The 19,124-nt window shown below is 41.5% G+C and overlaps 1 protein-coding gene across 1 annotated transcript in view; it reads left to right on the top strand.

Annotated features, from left to right (window-relative positions):
* SRFBP1 (serum response factor binding protein 1) overlaps positions 1-19,124 on the top strand; it is a 250,749-nt gene that overhangs the window by 220,664 nt on the left and 10,961 nt on the right. Inside the window, exons 6-7 of the mRNA XM_069227022.1 lie at positions 4,632-5,757; positions 8,930-8,967. Coding sequence (XP_069083123.1) covers positions 4,632-5,757; positions 8,930-8,967 — 1,164 coding nt within the window. The remainder of the gene's footprint in view (positions 1-4,631; positions 5,758-8,929; positions 8,968-19,124) is intronic.

The following is a 19,124-nucleotide window of genomic DNA, read 5'->3' as shown; positions in this document are numbered from 1 at the left end:
TTGGGACTTGTTTTGGTATTATCGATCACCTTCATGGTATCTGGATCAGGGCATGTGTAAGAATCATTTTAAATACCCATCAAGCCAGATCATATTTAATTACATCTATAGGAAGATTATTAAGGCCAGATGTTCTAAATGTACAACTTGCGTGAATCGTCTTAACCAGTATTTCACAAATTGGTTATTTTTCAAATCCTGAATACTCTTGTTAGTACATAATATTTGGTGTTATTATTTTAATACAGATCTCTCATGTGCATTTGCCATGTTATCTATCCGATTGTAAACCCAAAAAAGGCTCTATGCCTTTTTTGTATCCTTCCTTTTTAAATAGATACAATGCTTGTGATGAAGCAAGGCAAAGGATTAAGGAGACTACAGAGGAGAGAAGTGGTTGCCATGTTTAAATGATAGAGCTAGTTACACTCTGTTTACCCATTCATCAGACACAACACCAACCCCCACCCAGGTGGCATGCTTCATTATGAGGCCTGCTCCTTGCAAAGCCACTGAATCTTTCTTTGGCTGTGTGCACTTCGACTGTGGGAGCTTATGATTATGCATCATTGGATTCATTAGAACATTTTGCTAAAAAAATAAGTAAACAAAATGTCTTTCAAGTGACAGTGCATGTGCTGTCTCAGACCAGACCAAAAAAGTGCTTTATAACTTTAACATGACAGTGGACCTTCAGGCGTTCAAATGTATCAAGCAATGCATCTCTTGTTCTGACACAAATCATTTATTTCTTGGACTCTAAGCAGAAGTATTTGTTTTGACCAACATGCTTCGTCAACACATAGCTTCTCTAAACACTGTTTTCTCATATCTGGGCTCAATGGCAAGGGTATATTTAGCAGGTATTAGGCGGCAGTTTGCACATTGAATATTTACTGATTTTTCTAGAAACTCGGTGTTGTAAGAAAAGAAGAGACTCAGACAAGTACAATCTAACATGCTTTTCAACTGTCCAATCTTTTCTCTACATACGTGGATGGCACTCTGCTAGTCATATGCTGAAAAACTCTGCTACAAAAGAAAATCATACATTTGAAGTGAGAAGATTTTGAGTGTCATGATGTTGTAGGAGTTACTCCCCACCTAAAATTTGGTAAAAACCCAGGGCTCCCTGCTTCTTTTTTGCATAATTTATACAGCACTGTGAACCGGAAGAGATGTTTGAGATATATAAAAATATATATATATATATTTGTTTTTTCACTTGAAAAACAAAGGTCAAAGTTGCCTTATAGTTAGGTTTGATAATACGATCTTAGCTTACTTTAAAAAGTCCTAGAAATTCTGTATCAAAAACAAAGGTTTGATTTACGTTATCTTTAGGTGTTGAAATACGACAAAATTAACACTTAAAAACAAAAAACATTGAAATTCACTAGTTATAATTTATTTTGTACGTTATAACGTCTGTGATGTCATACACTGCTTATCACCTCACATTAGACCCCAGTGGATGGGGTTCCCTAGAGCCTTTAACTTGCCATATTTTTAAAGCATTCCTAGCTGGAGCCCTATGCCCTTCAGCTGTATTGCAGAGTCCCTTTGTAGTCGGTTCTATGGCTGCCCTATGTAGCTTAAAAAATGTTTTTTAAAAAGACTCTGTTGTGGTGATATTTTTGTTACTAAAGCGTTACTACATTTTTTAAATAACAGTCACTTTAATTAAGAACTGAACTGTGTGAATTAATGAAATATACATTTCATTATAATTATTGATAATTTTCTGACAAAGAGAATAGATGTGCTTCATATATGTTGATATTCCGACCTCTTCATAAAGCCAGTAGGCCCACTTTTTATATTTTGGTGTTCTGACCCTTTCACAAAGTCTGTTGATCCGCTATTTCTCGGCATGTGTGTCCGCAGTAGTTTGGTAACCAGGTCCTGCGACCAATACCGCATCTGCCAATGCGTGGCTTGGGTACAGCAGAAAAGCGCTGGGCAGCATCAAGAGTCTAGTGCAGGACCTGGCTCTAGGTCAACTGCACGCCATGTGTAATGTGAGATTGGCAGCACATGGGGAGTTGATTGCTGGGCCAGGCTGAACTTGCGCACTCGCCATGCACTGCTAATTACCCCATTTATTACATCACTCATGACACGCTGTGAATGGCAGGGTTGAGAGTTACAGTTAACTCTAGGCACGAGTTATGGTTACTTGACATGGTTATGGTTACTTCAGTGTTTTTTTTAGTTGAAAACAGTATGTTTTAAATTACATTTTCGCCTAATTTCAACGTCCCTTTAATCTTTGTTTCCTTAAAAAGTGTGTGTGTAGTCATGGTAAGGTGACTTAAAACTGTGAAAAACGAACTTACCTGCAAAGTAAGAGGTTTAAAATGTACCTATGCTATAATAAATCCCAATGTAGAGCCTGCAGTTGCCATACCATCACTACAACCATGTATAACCTGAACTACCAGGGATGAACACGGTCCAGAGAGCTTTCAAGGAAACTGTAGACAATGCAACACTGGCTGCTGGTGAGGAATACCTGCAACACAGTCCATCTCCTGGGTCTTCCCTGGCCAGCTAATGTGGCCAAAGCATTCATGATGAAGTGCATTTCACTGAAAACTTCATTAGGACTATCTGGCCTTATAGAAACACAAAAGCCAAAAAATAATGTGTCTACACTTTCACAATTGTTTTGGCTTTTGGAAATATAATTTTAAAAACACATAATATATTATATCTTCTGAACAAATTTGTTCTCCTGTTAAATTCATTTTGATTAAACAATCAATGGCTGGAGATTTTCTGAGTGTTATGAATTTAGAGAGAATTTTCATGATGGAGAACTAGTATTACAAGCAACTTTTTCATCTGGCACCAATCCCTACACCTGCTTGCTCTCTTTCTCTTTCACCTAATGCTGTGACCTTTGATTCATGTCTTCCTTTGTCAAGAAGGCACTTTCTTGGAGAATTGCCTCTCCTTTGCCAAGATCTTTGCACAGTGCTTTAGTGACCTTGCAGGCCTGCGTATTGCTAGACAGTGCATAGTATCAGATCATACTGTTGTAGGACAAAATATCTCCTCATTGTTTCTTAATCAGTAAGACTTTCTAGCAGTTTTTATTTGGACATAGCCACTCAATAGGATTTTCTTGTTGAATGCCTCCTTGAAAACAATCTTGAATTGTACCCCTAGGCTCTTGCGATTAGTCAGCACTCATACACCCAAGTATCTGCGTTCTTCTGACCAGAATTATTGTCACCTTTAGCTACTCCTTCTCAGGAGAACAGTGGGATCTCTTTACTAAGTGGCAGTGAGCAATGTGGCCACAACCTAGGTCTTTGGCTGCCCAGTACTGTTTTCGCTTTGTATCTTTCTTTCTGATGCTGTAGAATTTACCTGTGCAGAGTATGATTTGTTCCCAGCACCTTCCAGCCTACCATTCTGACAGGCGCTATCTCTTTAAAGAGGGAATAGTTGAGGTTGTGCACCTACACAAGGGAATAGGGTGTAATTGCAATGACGTCTTTTCACATGCAGCACCAGCTTGACAAGTTACTGAATAAATGACTTTCATTTTGTGGCAGGGCCACAATAGGTTTGGGAATAAGAGTGGTCTTAAGGACTGTCATTTACTAAACCACCCTCTATTCTCATCTTCTTTCTCTTCCTTTCTCCTTATCCGTTCTCTCCCCCTTCTTCCTCTCTCTTCCTTTACTGGGCTTCTTATTCCACTTAACTCTTTTCCATGTCATACTCTAGTCTAATTGAGCCCTCTTCTTGCTTTTTGCTACTCTGTGGACATTGATTCAGTGAAATGCAAAAGGTTGTGGAAAAAACATCATGCTGTATAGGCCAGTGATGTCATAGAGTGTCACTTGGTGTCAGTGTTAGTCCTTCAACAGCCTCTTGTTGGTTGCAGAGGGGCAGTAGGAATTGGTAGATGGCACAGAGGCGAACCTAAAGAAAAGAAGGTGCCAGATTTATGCTAATGTCTTTCTCCTTTCATATGACACTAGCAGGCAGAGGTAGGAAGGACAATACCAGGGCTCTAGAGGGCCTGCCAGCCAGCAACAATTTGAGCTTCTTACTTAGCAGAAAAGTGCTTTCCCCATCTTGGCCTGGCTTTGCTACTTCCCACAGGAAGACAAAAACAAGATATTTTCAACTGATGAGACATCATCCCAATACAAGCAGATTAAAGACGCCACTGCCTCCAATGAATAAAACCACCAGCTCCTAACAAACATACATATCAATGTTTTAAAGCTTTTAGGTCTTCAATGTAGTGTCAACTGCTTTCAACCCAATTTTGGGGGGAAAAAACAGGCTGTTTGATGTACAAAAGTAGTGGGTTTTTAATCTAAGAATCAGAAAAGACAGAAGATTTTAAGTCATAACTCATGCAGGGATTGAAGATGCACATTGGCATTCATATACTGTATATGTAGCCAGGAATAGTCAGAAGTAGGGTAAATATATAGTCAGGAATAGAGATAACATCCCGGAGGTGGATAAATATGCCAATTTCCCAGATGTAAAAAGTATTAAGTTGAGTGCAAAGTAGGCAGCTACACCATTTAAGTCTCATTACAATTTGGAATTGTTTGTTTCTGCTCATCAATTACCTTTGTTTATTTTTATGTTTTCAGCTGCTGTGAAAGCTTTCAAAGAAGAAAGACTTAATCCTTCACCAACTGTTAGTCCATCACTAGATGTTGGTTCTAGTGAAGATTTAAAACAGATGCAAAGAGATGTAACGATCACAGAGGTGGTTGAAAATAAAGCTGCCAACAATACAAAGCAAGAACCCTTCCATTGCAGAGAAGTGAAAAAGAAAAATGCAAAACAACAGTGCTTGAAGGCAGCTGAGAGAGAGACTGAAAGTACTGTGCCATCTCAGATTGAAGGAACAAATACGCTGACTATTCCAAAAGAGAATATAGCAAACATTTCAAAGGGCACTGTTCCCATTTTTCCAAAACAAGACATGCCTACTTCTCCAAGACAAGATCCACCTGCTACTCAAAAACAAGATACTCCTCCTTCCCCAAAGCAAGATATATCTGCTGCTCCAAAACGGAATGCCCTGGCTTCTCCTAAACAGGACATGGGTATGCCTGCAATTCCATCAAAGGGTTCATCTTCTTTAAGTATCGCTGACATTCCAGAACAGGATTTGCCTACTGACCTAAAAAAGGATGTTCCCAAAGAAACTTCATCTGTTATTGCAGAAATAGGAGATAGGTCAACAGAGAGTGCATCTCTTGCCTCAATAGAGTATGGGGCTGGTGCCCCACAACACAGGATGCCTTGTACTTCTAAGGAGGATTTACCATTTAATAAAACAAAGAAGTTACCTATTGCTCAAAAAGGGAAAAACAAATCTCTTCAAGTCACTGAAGAGACAGCAAAAGGACTGGACTTTACATCTTCTGATATTGAAGAGTCTGACAAAGAAGAACAAGAATACTTTGATGACAGCACTGAAGAAAGATTTCACAAGCAGTCTTCTGGACCTGATGACAGTGATAGTGAGGATGACTTCTTTATTGGTAAAGTGAAGCAAGCTAAGAAAAGGAAAGGGTGCAAGACCCCTTCCACTGCGAAGAGCAGAACTGAGGAACATCCCAAAACTTTAGAAAAGGATCCAGCAGCTACACCAGGGACAGTTGTTAGTTTTGGGGAAAGCAAGCCAAATAATAAAGCCCAAAAACTAGAGTCACTTTTTTGCCGCTCTTTGGCTCAGTCAAAGCACAAATCCAAAGTGGTAAAAAGGTAAGCATGTTCTATTATTGTAATGTAAAAATGTCTGTAATAAGTTAGTGTTGTTTTATGATAGCTTGTTGTTTTAAATTACTAAAGTATTGAATGAAACAAGGTTAAGAACCTCTTAAAGCCTGAGAATTATTGCATGTGATACTAAGATGTTCCCACTATTGATGCTGCTTAGCCTTCAAGTAGGATGAACAAATAGTTTGCAAATCAGAGTTATGTGAATGCCCTGACCACTACATTGTGGTGTGCACCAAACAATAATTGTATTTTGTTAACAATGCTACTCATATATCTACACTGTAAAGCTCAGAATGTCTAACTCTAAACCGAGATGTTGCCAAAGGTAGAGGGCAAGTGTGATTCACTGACTTCATCTTCCTACCATAGGAGTCTTTACTTGTTTTAGGTTGTTATTAGCCCTATTTGTAAAACCTTGAAACCGTTATTTGGCTCAGTGTTGCCAGGCTTTTCTTGGTGACAGATGTTTACTTTTTAAAGGTATTACACAATCTAATTACAGCAGGCCTTGGGTTAGATCAGACTCTATATCTGAGATAAATACATTTCCTTACTTCTCAGTCACTCCCTGTCACTCTGAGCATTGTCTTTGTATATTTATATTTGCAACTAGATGTGACAAACAGCACATGAGCAGGGCCTTCTCCAGCCCCTTTAGGATTATTGCATTTAGGGATGCCTTACAGATGTTCACATCATAATACGTGCCTTTGGAAGGTGGGACACTGTACAGTGTCCCTCTGTTCAAAGGCACTTATTGCATGACAAAGATCTTCCTTAATCTGCCTAATGAGCAGTGTGATCAGCAGTGTAATTTCCCATAGTGTTCCCACATGTCCAACATAAGGGATCCTACAGGTCTGTAGATTTACTGACCTCTGACTCCAAGCTGTCCATATGGTGGTATACTGCAAGATTACAACATGTTGATAGCTGTTCGCAGCTGGACTTCTCATTGCACACATTTGTCTATGGACATCCCGTCCTGTCTAATAACTGGACATCGGTGAATTTGAACCAACCCGTTTGATAGCTCTTTACAAGTACTTGATTCACTAAAATGTTTGCTGCTGGGAAGGATTTGTTTTACGGCCTCATTGTGTCCTGCTGATCGAAACCCCTACTGAGCCTAATCAAACCAACCTAACTGTGCCAAATTATTAGGCTGAGCCTTCTCAACCCTTCCAGGAGGCTTCCAGCTAATCAGAGAGATAGAATCCATCTTTATATCTGGAATGATTTCAGGACAGACTGCAGCAGTGTCAACACCCTCATTTAAGTTGGTCCCATCAGTAAATTTCACATAATCTATAGTGAGATGTATTTCGTTTTTGTCTTCAGTGTTGGGTTCAGTGTCTCTGTCACTGAGTAGATCAAATCATTCATGGCTGATAACTCTCAGGAAATGGCCCTTCCTCCATTTTTATTTCACACAATTTGGGGGCCCCATCTGACCCTTGCATCCACCATGCCTTCACAATAGAACTCCCACCAATTACCAAAGCACTAACTCCCATCAATAATCCCTCCATCCACCCAGCCAATTCCCAAAGCACCTGAAAACTGCCACAGTCAATCCACACTTTCCAACTACAGACCCATCTCACAAATCCCACTCATACAGAATACTAGAGATGGAGGTCAAGCCTTCTCCTACATCGCTCATAAAGCATGGAACGACTTAATGGTACTGACAAATACGTTACTGCCTGGGGTGTGGAGGCTTTTGTGGGTACCTGGAGATCAGAGGCCTTCAGTCTCCAGTAGGCAGCTAGTTTCCACAAGGTTTTGGAGCTTTGGGCAATCCAGGTGGCCTTGAAAACCTTCCTACTGACCTGAAGGCTGCCATGTGGTCCTGCAACAAGCAGAGTGAGTTTAAATATTGAGACTTGTTCCAGGATGCTGTATATCTCTGGTGATGGGTAGACCACCAGAAGATCTTTCTGCTAACCAATCACTTAGTGCAGTCTCTAAATGTGGGAGCAGATGAGCAAAGCAGAAGTTCCCTAGTGGACAAAGAGTGGAGCCTCCATCCCTGGGTGAAACAGGGCATCTTCAATCAATGGGGTGTGCCTTGGCTAGACCTGTTTGGTACACAGTCAAGAATGCACAATATCAATTCTTCTGCACGCTGGATTGTCTTCCAAATAGTCACTGCAAGATGTAGTCCTTCTACAGTGAGATGTGGATTTCCTGTATGTGTTCCTGACGCTCTCTCCTTCCAGCTCTGAGGAAGGTCGGAAAAGACTGGACCCAAGTCATCTATTAGCCATGTACTGGAACAGGAGAGTGTAGTATTCAATGCTTTTAGGCCTGAGCATTTATCTTCTGATTCAGCTATCCTCCCAGCAGGACATCCTGTCTTAGCCGCACAGGAGGGCCCTGCATCTGCATCTCCACAAACTTCACTTCCATGTGTGAAGATTGATAATTAATGGCTAAATTCTTTGGACTTCCCACCTGAAGTGGCAGATATCATTCTTGTAGCCGGAGTCAGAGTAAGGAGTCTGTGGTTAGTAGTAGCCAGTAGAATAATAAGTTACTTCCCTTTGGTAACACTCTTCCTCATGGCTACACTGTCTAATCTGATTCTTTATGCCCTCCCACTTCCTCACGGTTGGAGTGGGTTCCAGAACCTCATCATAAGATTCCAGGTTAGATCTAAGCACACTGTTAATTGCAAGTTGTTTGAACTGCTTTGAAGGAGAAAGATAAAGAAACTGACAGCTCGGAGGAGTACCACTTATATGTGTCTCCGTTCTCTCACTTCTAGAGGGGTATGAAGTAATTGCAGAGCTATAAATCTCCAATTTGCGCTGGGGCAGTATTGTTGAAAAAATTCTCCAAATCCACTCTGGCGCTTCACGACATCCAAAATGTGAGGAGGAATCTGTTGTTGAGCGTATCTACAGGAAAGAGCTTTACCAAAGGTAAGTAACTTCTTTTATAGGGATATTATTTACCCTCATAAAATATAATTAATGTTACACAATTTCCGCCTCTGCAGAGTATGCTAAGCGAATTTTGCATTCTCAGTGGTAGACATGCTTTCCAGTAATATGGACTACAGGTATACAAAATATATACACAGGTGCACAAAAAGTTAAATTATTTTAAAATGGTTTAATCAAATATGTTGTTTGTTTTTTTTTAGAAATTTTGAAGAAGGGCCAAAGATGAATAAAATGACAGGTATGCGTTACTGTGTAAAACTCTTTCTTCAAATAAAATACAGTTAAGAAAATGTATTTCCCGTAATCATAGTCATTTAGTGTAAGTAAACCACTATAGCTTAGCATTATGTGAAGGGGCTCTGCTTTGTGTTTCTGTTTAACTCTGTAACTTACCGTTTATGATGCTTCACCAGAAAGAGAGGGAGAGACTAAAAAGGATATTTGCTGGCCTATGCAGCCTTGTGCGTATGGAACGTATGCCCCATTGTTACTAGTTTACTCTCAAGCCCTCTTTGGGCCAGCATATCATATTCATACCTGTATCCTTTTGTGACGGACGATAAATGGTAGATAGCACGTATGTACCATAGGTTAGTGGGTGGTTTTATTTAGCTACACTCGGGGAGATACAAATAGAACTATATACAGACAAACCAACCCCACCAGGAGCAGATGTTATCCGAAGCTCAGCCTGCCTGTGACAGATTCCACAGAAGATTTATCCCAGTGTACAGTGACATCATGGAAGAGCTGCACGGCAAGTCACTGCACAGCTCTACCATTCACAAACAGCTAGACCAAAAAGATATACACCTTGGGAAATATCCCCTAACCACACAGAAGTGAAACAATGTAGCAACAAAAAGAATACATGAGCAGATTTTTACCTTTATTTATTAGTAGTTTTTATATAGTGCGGACCTGCAGTCTTCGGTGAATAGAAGTTTATCATTCAAGCTATGAAAGTTGATGGGTATATTGTGCTTTATGGTTTAAGCAAGCATTCTAAAGTCAGTTCTATCTACCAAGGCATGCCAATAGAGGTGTATTAGATTTTAGTGTGATTTTATGGCTTGTATGACATGACAACCAGCTGCACGTAATGCCGATTTTAGAAGTGCCAGAGTGGATGTAGGAAGGCGTGCAGAGACTAAGGGCCACATGTACGAATATTCGGTTTTAGTGTCTCGTAATTTGCGAGTCACAAAACCTGATGTACAACAGTGTCAATGACACTGTTTGCGATTCCCTATGGGGTCGCAAATGACCTACCTCATAAATTTTCACGAGGTAGGTCGCAATTTACGACCCCATTGGGAATGGCTGCCCTCACAGGGATGGTGGCCTGTTGGGGACAGCAGACCACCATGTCTGTGACTGTTTTTAAATAAAGGCTTTTAATTAAAGGAAAACGGGATGCATTTCAAAAACGAAAATGAAAAGATTTATTTTCATTTTTTCAGAGCAGGCAGTGGTCCGTAAGGACCACTGCCTGCTCTGAATAAATATTTTCACTAGACCACCAGAAGATCTTCTGGACCCCTTCCTGTTTGCGAATGGGTTAGCACCAGTTTGAAATTGGGGTAAATCTGATTGTTTTGTGACCGCCTTCGCAGCCACTAAACAATCCTACATCGCACTGCGACTTGCAATTAGGAAGGGAATGCCCCCCTCCTAATTGCGACTCGCAAATCTATTCTGCAATTCGGTAAATAGATTACCGAATCGCAAAATAGGGGATGTACATACCAACATTTTTTTTCTTTTCTTGTTGCAATCGGGCCGCTTGCAACAAGAAAAAAGGTATGTACGTCTGGCCCTAAATTTTTTCCATCCAAATGGCTAGAACCTAGGCCCTTTAGAGTTGATCTGAAGTCTGAGTGACAAATGTATGGTTTTCGTTTCCTGAGCAGTTGGAGTTAAAAAGAGGGAGGATTAGGCAATTTGCCGATGTGGTGTTTTAGGTTCAGATATTGGTCTGTGAGAAAGCAGACCCAAATGGGAGAAAAACCCAAAGGGGTGTAGAGGTTCCAGCCACTTATGTATTTGGGGCGTACAGTCAATGGAGCAAAGGATCACAAATTGTATTTAGTTGGATTCAGTTTAAGACAAGAGAAGAATTAAATTGTTTAGGTTTTTTGAGGAAGAAATTCATACTGCCTACGCTGGCTTGGTTGAAGCCCTGGATGATTATGTCTTACTGTGGCTAGGGCTTTCACATACTGGTTAAAGAGGTGTGGCAGGAAGACTGAGTCCTGAGGAACTCCACATTTAACTTGGATTATGGGTAATTCAAATAATTTTGTTTTCACAAACCGCAGCCTTGAGGCTATTACAGATTTAAAACAATTTAGGACTTTCATAGCCCATATTTAAAAATAAGATGCGCTTCAGGGACAGGTGGTCAAAAATGTTGAAAGCGGCTGAAATATCCAACAGAACCTGCAAGCATGCAAGCCTTTCATTCAGGATTTTTAGGACATCATCTAGTACCTGGACTATTGCTTTTTCCTTACTGTGTTTGGATCGGAATCCAGATTGGCAATAATTGATGATGTTGTTTTGGAAATATAGGCAATAAGTTGTGAAGCAGCTACTTTCTCAGTAATGTTTACTCTAAGATAGAGTTAGACAATCAGTCTGAGGTTGTGTAGCTTTCTGGGGTCAAGGTATGTCTTTTATACTGGGAGTTACCTGACTGGTTTTGAAGAAAAAGGGAAAGGTACCTTCTTCAAGAGGGGGCTTATAATTTTGAGAACACAGGGTGCAATAACTTAAAAGCAAGACATTTTTAGTTGAACCAAGGTATGATATCCTTTGAGTATGATGAAGGGGTAAAGCAAGTGATGATTTGTGTGACTTCCTCCAGGTCAGGTTTTTAGGATGGAATACTATTTAGATGTTGCTGCTGCAGGAATGTTGAGTGTTGGAAGACAGTTTGCTCTCCCTCAGCTCTTTGTGTATTGAGAGAGCTTTCTGAGAGAAGAAGCTGGCTCAGTTATTGACAATCGTTAGGAAACTCTGGACGTTTCTTTGCAGAGTTGGGTTTATGCAGTGCTTTATTTTCTGACGGATACTTCTAACTGCAGATTCATCATTTCTAGAACATCTCCAGGCACCAGAATGGAACAGAATAAATCCTGAGCAGTGCTCCCATGCACCGATAGTTGACTCAGTACCACCCCAAAAGTGATGGAGTGGAGCCATAAATAAGCGTCATCTCCATGCTGATACCAGTTCCTTTCTTTCTGCACCCTTCAATGTGAATCAGGAGCGCACTTCAAGCTTTCCCGGGTTTTTGGATGACTCTAGAATTTACCTGTAAAGTGTGCCAGGAACAGTGTCTTCTCTGAAAACAAAAAGATTTGTGCTGTGGTGTGACTGCTGGAAGCAGAGGTCAAATACGAACTTCCACAGTGTACGTCTTGGTGCTTGGGTTTCCAGTCATTGCTCATAGTTGTATGATAAATCTGCCCTTGGGCACCTGAAGGTGATTAAGGGAGTGTGAGTCATAACACTTTGTCGCCAAACATTAGAGAGGTTGCAGTTGAAAAAAAAAGTCCCACTCTCAAGTCCTAGGACCGTTCGCAGTCTTATTCAGGAAGCTGGTCTTGCACAGTCACATATGCTCTCAACATCTTCTGGTAAGTCAAAGAGGTGCCATAAGTGCAAGAAATGTAAGCAAGACTTGTTCCCATTCTGCCTTTTGAAATTAGGTGCAAAAGTGCATGAGTGTCAATCAAAAGATCATAGCCCACAAGCATCTTTTAGCACAGATCCAATCTTTTATATGGTCTGGGCGATTGCTAAACGCTCAGTAAATAGCGGCGTGTTGCAGGTCTTTTAGATGCTTCATGCTCTCTCTGGTGCGCCTCTGGGCCCCACTGAGACAAGGAGCTCAAGTTGGATGTTTGCAGCAGGCCCTGCCTTGGCACCAACTGACTCTGAACCTGTTTCTGGGCCAACATATCACCGGTTCAGACTGCCTGCCGAGCCCTTGTTTCCTCACTAGTCTCTGTCCATGCTAGTGCTGCCTCCACCTCCCGAGCCCCGGACCGGAATCCATCCCTGGGCTATCATCGACCCACTCCAGACCTATGTCATGCTATGAGATTACAGAAGTGCAGCCAGACTCTAATCCTCGACTGCTGTCTTGACACCAGTGCTATTAGAGATGAAAGTCCTTATTTGGGTCCGACTCTGACCCTGATAAGGATGTTCAAAATATTATTCAGAACACCGGATGATGTGATGAGGAGGAGTTGGACATCTTGCTTTCCCTTCATTACACCGATGATGCGCTATGCCTAGCGTTACACAATGCCAATGTCCTAGATACATTGCCATTGTCTTAGTCTGTCATTTCACCTGGATCAACAGTGAAAGAAAGTGCCTCTTTGTCAGTAGATGTGTGAAGAGTGCTAGATTTACAGTTGCCTCCTGTTGAAACCAATGCAAATTTATTAACTGAGATCCTTCAACCAGGTCTCTCTTTTGTTTATGCCCCATTCCCTCCCTACCCCACCCCCCCCATCAGAGCAACACGCAGCAGACCATTCTGTGATTTTGCTATATGAAGTCAAACTGACAAAGGATACCATTGAATAGATGTCAGATTCTATTTGAGATAATTCCTTGTACCGAAGGATAGAGGACATTAGGTTTATACTGGACCTCTGCCCACTGAAAGACTTTCTTCAAATACAAAATGCTAATCACGTCTCAGAATATTTCTTCTCTGGACCCTGGACACTGAATGATCTCTCAGCTTGCAGCACAGGTAAATCTATATACACACCCTGCAGTTCCACTGGCTATACCTGTGGTTCATCGTGGGATTGAAATACCTCCAATTTGCCAAGCTCCTCTTCTGCATTACCTTGGTCACTTGTGTGTTCAAGGAATGACCGCAGTGGTTACTGTCCATCTTCGGTGTTGCTCATATATGTGTTTCCTACAACTGGCTGCTCAAGGCAGGCTCGCCAAAGTTAATTGTAATCCACATCCAGACAAGGCCTGACTCCTGACATCCTTAGTTTTTTTCATTAACAAGCCAAACTGCCACTTGAGGCAGAGGCTTTCCTTTATATGGACTATCCTGCACAAAGTGGCATTCAGGCTTTTCCACCAGTGCAGCAAGTCAGGTACGTTCAGGGTATGATGCAATGTTTCAGCTTCAACCCTGTAGCTTGATAAGGATGGTTCTAGACTTCTAAGATACCTAGCCTTGTGAATCCTCCTCGCCCCAATGCCACGTGGCATATGAGTTGTAACCTCTGGTTTTTGGAGCCCAGCATCTGGGATCTGTATTGGCAGACAGGCACCAACCTGACCTGCCATACAAGAAGCAAGATCACCGAGTATACCATTTAAGAATCTGTCATTATAGACTTATTGCATAAAACGAGATCATCATTTGGGGGGCAAATAAATTGCTGAACATAGCCAGTAGAGTTCAAGAACAAATAATCTAGCCCCTTTAATTAGAAAATGGTTTAATTAGCTTTTACAGGATATATAGCAATAAAACAGTGATAAACTGTGCTGGTTGTACCCAATAATCACACATAGAAGTGCAGTAAAATTAATCATACCTGTGTGTATATACTAAAAGCAAACAGCTTAGATCAGTGTAATGTTGCCAGGTATATACAGTTCAACATTTACAGCTCCCGTCCTTCAGTTAATGTAACGGAGACTGTTGTCTTTGCTGTAATGTTGATGACAGTTCAGTATTGTCAGTAACTTATAGTAAAAAAGATCATCATCAGGCCAGTGAAACTTTTGGGACATCTTAAAAAGTCCAGATATTAGAGAGCATGCTAGTGCCCAAGTTGAGTTTTTTTATGAAATGCTGATGGTACTGTATTGCAAAATCACACTTATAGTTTCCGACTTGAAAAAGTCACTGAATTTGAAATGTACCATCAAATTCATACGAAACGTGCAAATCATCAGTGCCAAATTTGAAAAATGAAAATGGGTTATGGGGCTACTCATGTGGTTTATTAATGGCAAAGATATTTACAGAAAAACAGTAGTAAATATACAATCAGTTTGAGGACCCTCCAGTTAAGTGAACATTTGACCAGCTATACTAACATTGCCAAAGGGTCCAAGGCCTCCATAAAACTAAATTGGTACTAAAAATAGACTATATTCACTCACCGAATGCAAGGGCAAACAAATTGCAATTAGACAAATGTAGGAAACTCAGTCACCCAAATAGAAGAGTAGCCTAGTAGAAATAGAACTCGTAATTCAGTACAAAATAACCCCAAACTCAACCCTACTATATTGTGCAAAAATGCACTGGCAAGGAAGACTAACGCTGCTACTGAAATCTGCAGTGCTATGACGAAATGTACAGTCGAACAATCAGACCTGACCAGAGAAGGCTTCTGATGCGTGCAGTGTCCGGTGTGCTGTAAAAAGATTGTTTCGCTCCCGTGCGGGTTTCATCAAAAACATAGAGGCTGACAGTAATAGGACACTAAATGGCGTACAAAATATTTTAAAATTGTAGAAAACACCATTATAGTACGCCCAACAAAAAGAAACATTTTTAAATAATAAAAATAGAGGAAATACATAATAGTATTCAACACTAATTGTAAGAGATAAAAAAAGAGCATTAACAATCTGAAAGTTTTATTGAATACGGTGGGTACCATGTTCGAAATAACAATATGTGAGTTAATAAAAACAGATACTTAAAGGATTGTGTTACAAACGTGGGTGTAGTAGACACAGTTGAAACAAACAAAACATAAATCAGAAACAGTGTGCAACACATTATTTTTTAGTTATATTGAGAACCACCCTCCCCTACTGATCCCTTACAGAATCCATATCTTTGGCTGTATAAAATCCTGTGGTATTCAGTCTTATTATCAGAACAAATCTGCCTTAACGGTCTTTCAGCCTCAGGGCATTATAGCAGTTTCTCCAAAGTCTTACACACTGTACCAGCAACCACGATTGCAAGTGGCGTACCACAATACACCACAGTCTTAAATATGTTGCATCTATGGATCCATTTGTAGTCCAGACCAGATTAGATTCCCTGTTGTACAGATGTTATATGATTCCTTCACAGTGCTGTTCCATTAGCCTTTGACAATACATTACCATTCCTCCATAATAGTTAGTCCATTCTCAATTGAGCTCACAGATGAATCCATTTGTACTCCTCACTGTTGCAAAATGTTATATCTACTTTCTATGGTTTTAGGGCCATCTCAATTACTTGTCATCAGTCGTCTTCATCGCTGTGTCTGTTTATAAGAAAATGCATCGCTAGCAATACTGAGGCAATCTGACATCAGACCCTGCTGGTGTGTTTGGCCTGTTCTTGCTTTCACTGGTTGTGTAGTCCGTCCCACTTGAACTAAGGGACTTTGTTGCTTTTTGAGAAGAAAAAGTCTCCCTCAGCAGTCCACCACTGAAATTGTAGCTGCTGTTGTGGGACTGAAGGCTGGATACGTAAAGAAGGATGGTCCCTCTGGAGCTTTGGAGACTTCTTGCTTGAAATGGTTCTAAATGCAAACTCAAAATGGGGCGCAGTGAGTTTTTTCAGAGCTGCAGGGAGTCTTGATTGGGATGAAATTCGGTTTGATGCAGTAGAACTGCCTGTTGGATATTTTTCCCGCCAGTCCACCTAAAGCTCCGGAGCTGTATAAGAAAAGGTTTCAAACCTTTCTCCTTTTTCTTAAACTATTGTTTCCATACTTTTTTTCTGGTGCCCAAACATCTCCAAGAATACACTGCTGAGGCCCCTAATACCTCAGGGTTTCAGGCAGAAGTCAAAGCAAATTCCAGTGCAGGTTCAGTTGCCACTGGGCAGCAGGGTGCTTCCAGGCAAATGCCTCTTGTAGCTTGTTGCATTCCTGTAGCCACACAGTAGGTCAGCAAACTGACCCTTGGAGTCCACTTTGTCCTTGGTACAAAAGAGAGCAGGTCCAGTCCTTCACAGGTACTCTCGGGTTAGACACAGCAGGTCCAGTCCTATTCTAGAAGTCCAGAAAGTGTTCGGAGGAGAGTTTCTGGGAATGCTACAGTTATGCATGGCATCAGCTATTTTGCTAGTCGGTGGGAGTGATACCTGATCACTCCTTAAACAATGAGGTAAAAGTTCCTGGGGACATTCCTACTCACGCTCTTTCAGTAATTCATGTTTGCCTTACTGCGAACAGTCTCAAAATTCTTTGCACCAGGGCATTTTCAAAATGGGGAAGGTCTTAGACCACACTAAACTTGTGCCATGAGGGTTATGGGTATATAAAGGAGTGCACTATGGTTATCACTTGTGTCCTCCCACATCTAACACTAAAACCAAGAATATAGCAGACCCTGTGCCAATAACAAACCAGGAGATAGAAGTCGGGTAGGATAAAAGCAGGGTCCTGCAGAACCCAGACAGGGGATTCAGAAGAAGTGGCTTCATGTTTGCTTCCTTTCAAGTGCCATAAAGTTTTACATGTAGCTCAGAGAGACCTATCAGGCAGGATTTGAATCTGTTGTTCCACCAGGATGCACACTTCCTCCTCCTCAGTTCAGCTGAACTCAAATGGACTATCTCTGCCCATTCAGGTCAGCCAGTCAATCACAGTTCCCTACTGTGTAGTTTCAGTAAGGTCTTTCACGTCTCATTAAGCACTGAGGACAGGCTAGGAGTTGGAAGAAGCCATTGCTCATTAGACTTCTGAAAGCTCAGGCAGGTAAGGGATAACTTCCTGCAAGTTACATTTCCAGTATATTTAATAAAAGTCCAACTCTACCATTAGATGGGATTTTTATTAAAAATAAAAATAAGGCTTTGAATGGTGTCTGTAGCTGGTACAGGTCAAATGTTGCTGTCTGTGGATACTGTTGATAGGTAGTCAGAGGTTTTTGCCCTGAGCTGCACCCTCAGGGCAGCACTTTCTGCCGTTCAGTATTGCTACTTTTCTGCCCTTATATTCTATGACTGGAGTTAGAATAGTAAATTTAACCTTCCAATGTCCGCCACACCCACTGCTGCCCTGAGGGCCATTAGCAGTGTCCCTGTGTTAAGAGTTCGATTACCAGTAACTGAATCCCAAAATAATTAAAAACTGTGGGCGACCTCCTAAAAAAGGGTCACTTTACAACATTTACTTTCAGTAACGCATTAAAAAAAAAAAATTACTAAACATTTTTAAGTACTTTCAAATAACAAATCATTGGCTTCAAACATGACTCTTTCACATCCACTCTTCTTCATCAGAGCAATTCTGGACACTGTGCAGTTTCACACCTACCCACAGCCCACCCCTTACAAATCCCAACCCCCCCACTCCCCCCCCCCCCCCCAGCAAAAGGACATTCGGGATCGGATCCTGATGTTTCATCCTCTATCCTAGATCTCAGTGTAGATGACTGTGAGGCTGCTGCGACTGATGGCTTCTTACATTCTTCTGATCAAGCATGCCAGCTGGCATATGCAGGCTTTGCAGTGGATCTGAAGTCTCAGTAGGCAAGGCACCTGTGGGCAAAGCACCTGGGAGATCTTTAGGGCCTAGTTCAGATTTTGGAGACAATTGCTTAAGATCTGTAGTGGTGGCTGCATGATCATGATTTAGTCAGCAGCAAACCCCTCTCCTTACCTCACCGGCACTATATCAACCCTGTGGTTCTGAGAGCCATCCACTTTGCGTTGAAAGCTTTCCTGCCTTCCATTAATGAGAAGCTGGTGCTCACAGACAACACTGCCGCTGTATGGCACTTCAGTAAGCAGAGTGGGTAGTGTCATGGATCCTGTGTCAGGAAGCTCTACGCCTTTGGATGTGGCTAGACCACTAAGGCATTTTTCTGGTGACACACCACTTGGCAGGTTCATTGAACACTAGGGCAGATGATCTAAGCCACTGGCGACTTTCAGATGATTAATGGTAGTTGCATAAAGAGGTGATGTGGGGTCTTTTCCATGAATGAGGAGATAGCTGGTTTATTCTTTTTGCCACCACCAAGAATGTGCAATGTCAGCAATGTCATTTCTAATGTGTCTTTCTCTTGAAGAGGCGTTCCGTGTGGAGTCAAACTCAAGACTTCTGTATGCCATCCCACTGGTACGTATCCTGGCCCGAGCTCTAAAGAAGATTTTTACTGCTCGGGCCTGAGTTGTCATAGTGAACCCGGATTGGGCACACAGAGTATGGTATCTCAAAGTCCTGCACTGGAGCATCCGTCCTTTGATCAGACTGCCCCCTTTCGAGGCTCTCCGGTTGCAGCAGTAGGGCAGGTTTGCATGCTAACATGCGCAATCTATACTTTCATGCTGGAGTTTGAGCGGCTGTAGTTGGCTGCTTTTGATCTTCCTACCAGAGACGTTGAGGTCATCATGGGAGCCAGGCATCCCTCAACCAAATCACTATA

This window comes from Pleurodeles waltl, chromosome 1_1 (assembly GCF_031143425.1).
Source record: "Pleurodeles waltl isolate 20211129_DDA chromosome 1_1, aPleWal1.hap1.20221129, whole genome shotgun sequence".
Taxonomy (NCBI): Eukaryota; Metazoa; Chordata; class Amphibia; order Caudata; family Salamandridae; genus Pleurodeles; species Pleurodeles waltl.
Note: the sequence above shows the minus strand (reverse complement) of the source record. Positions and strands in the feature narration are given on the sequence as shown.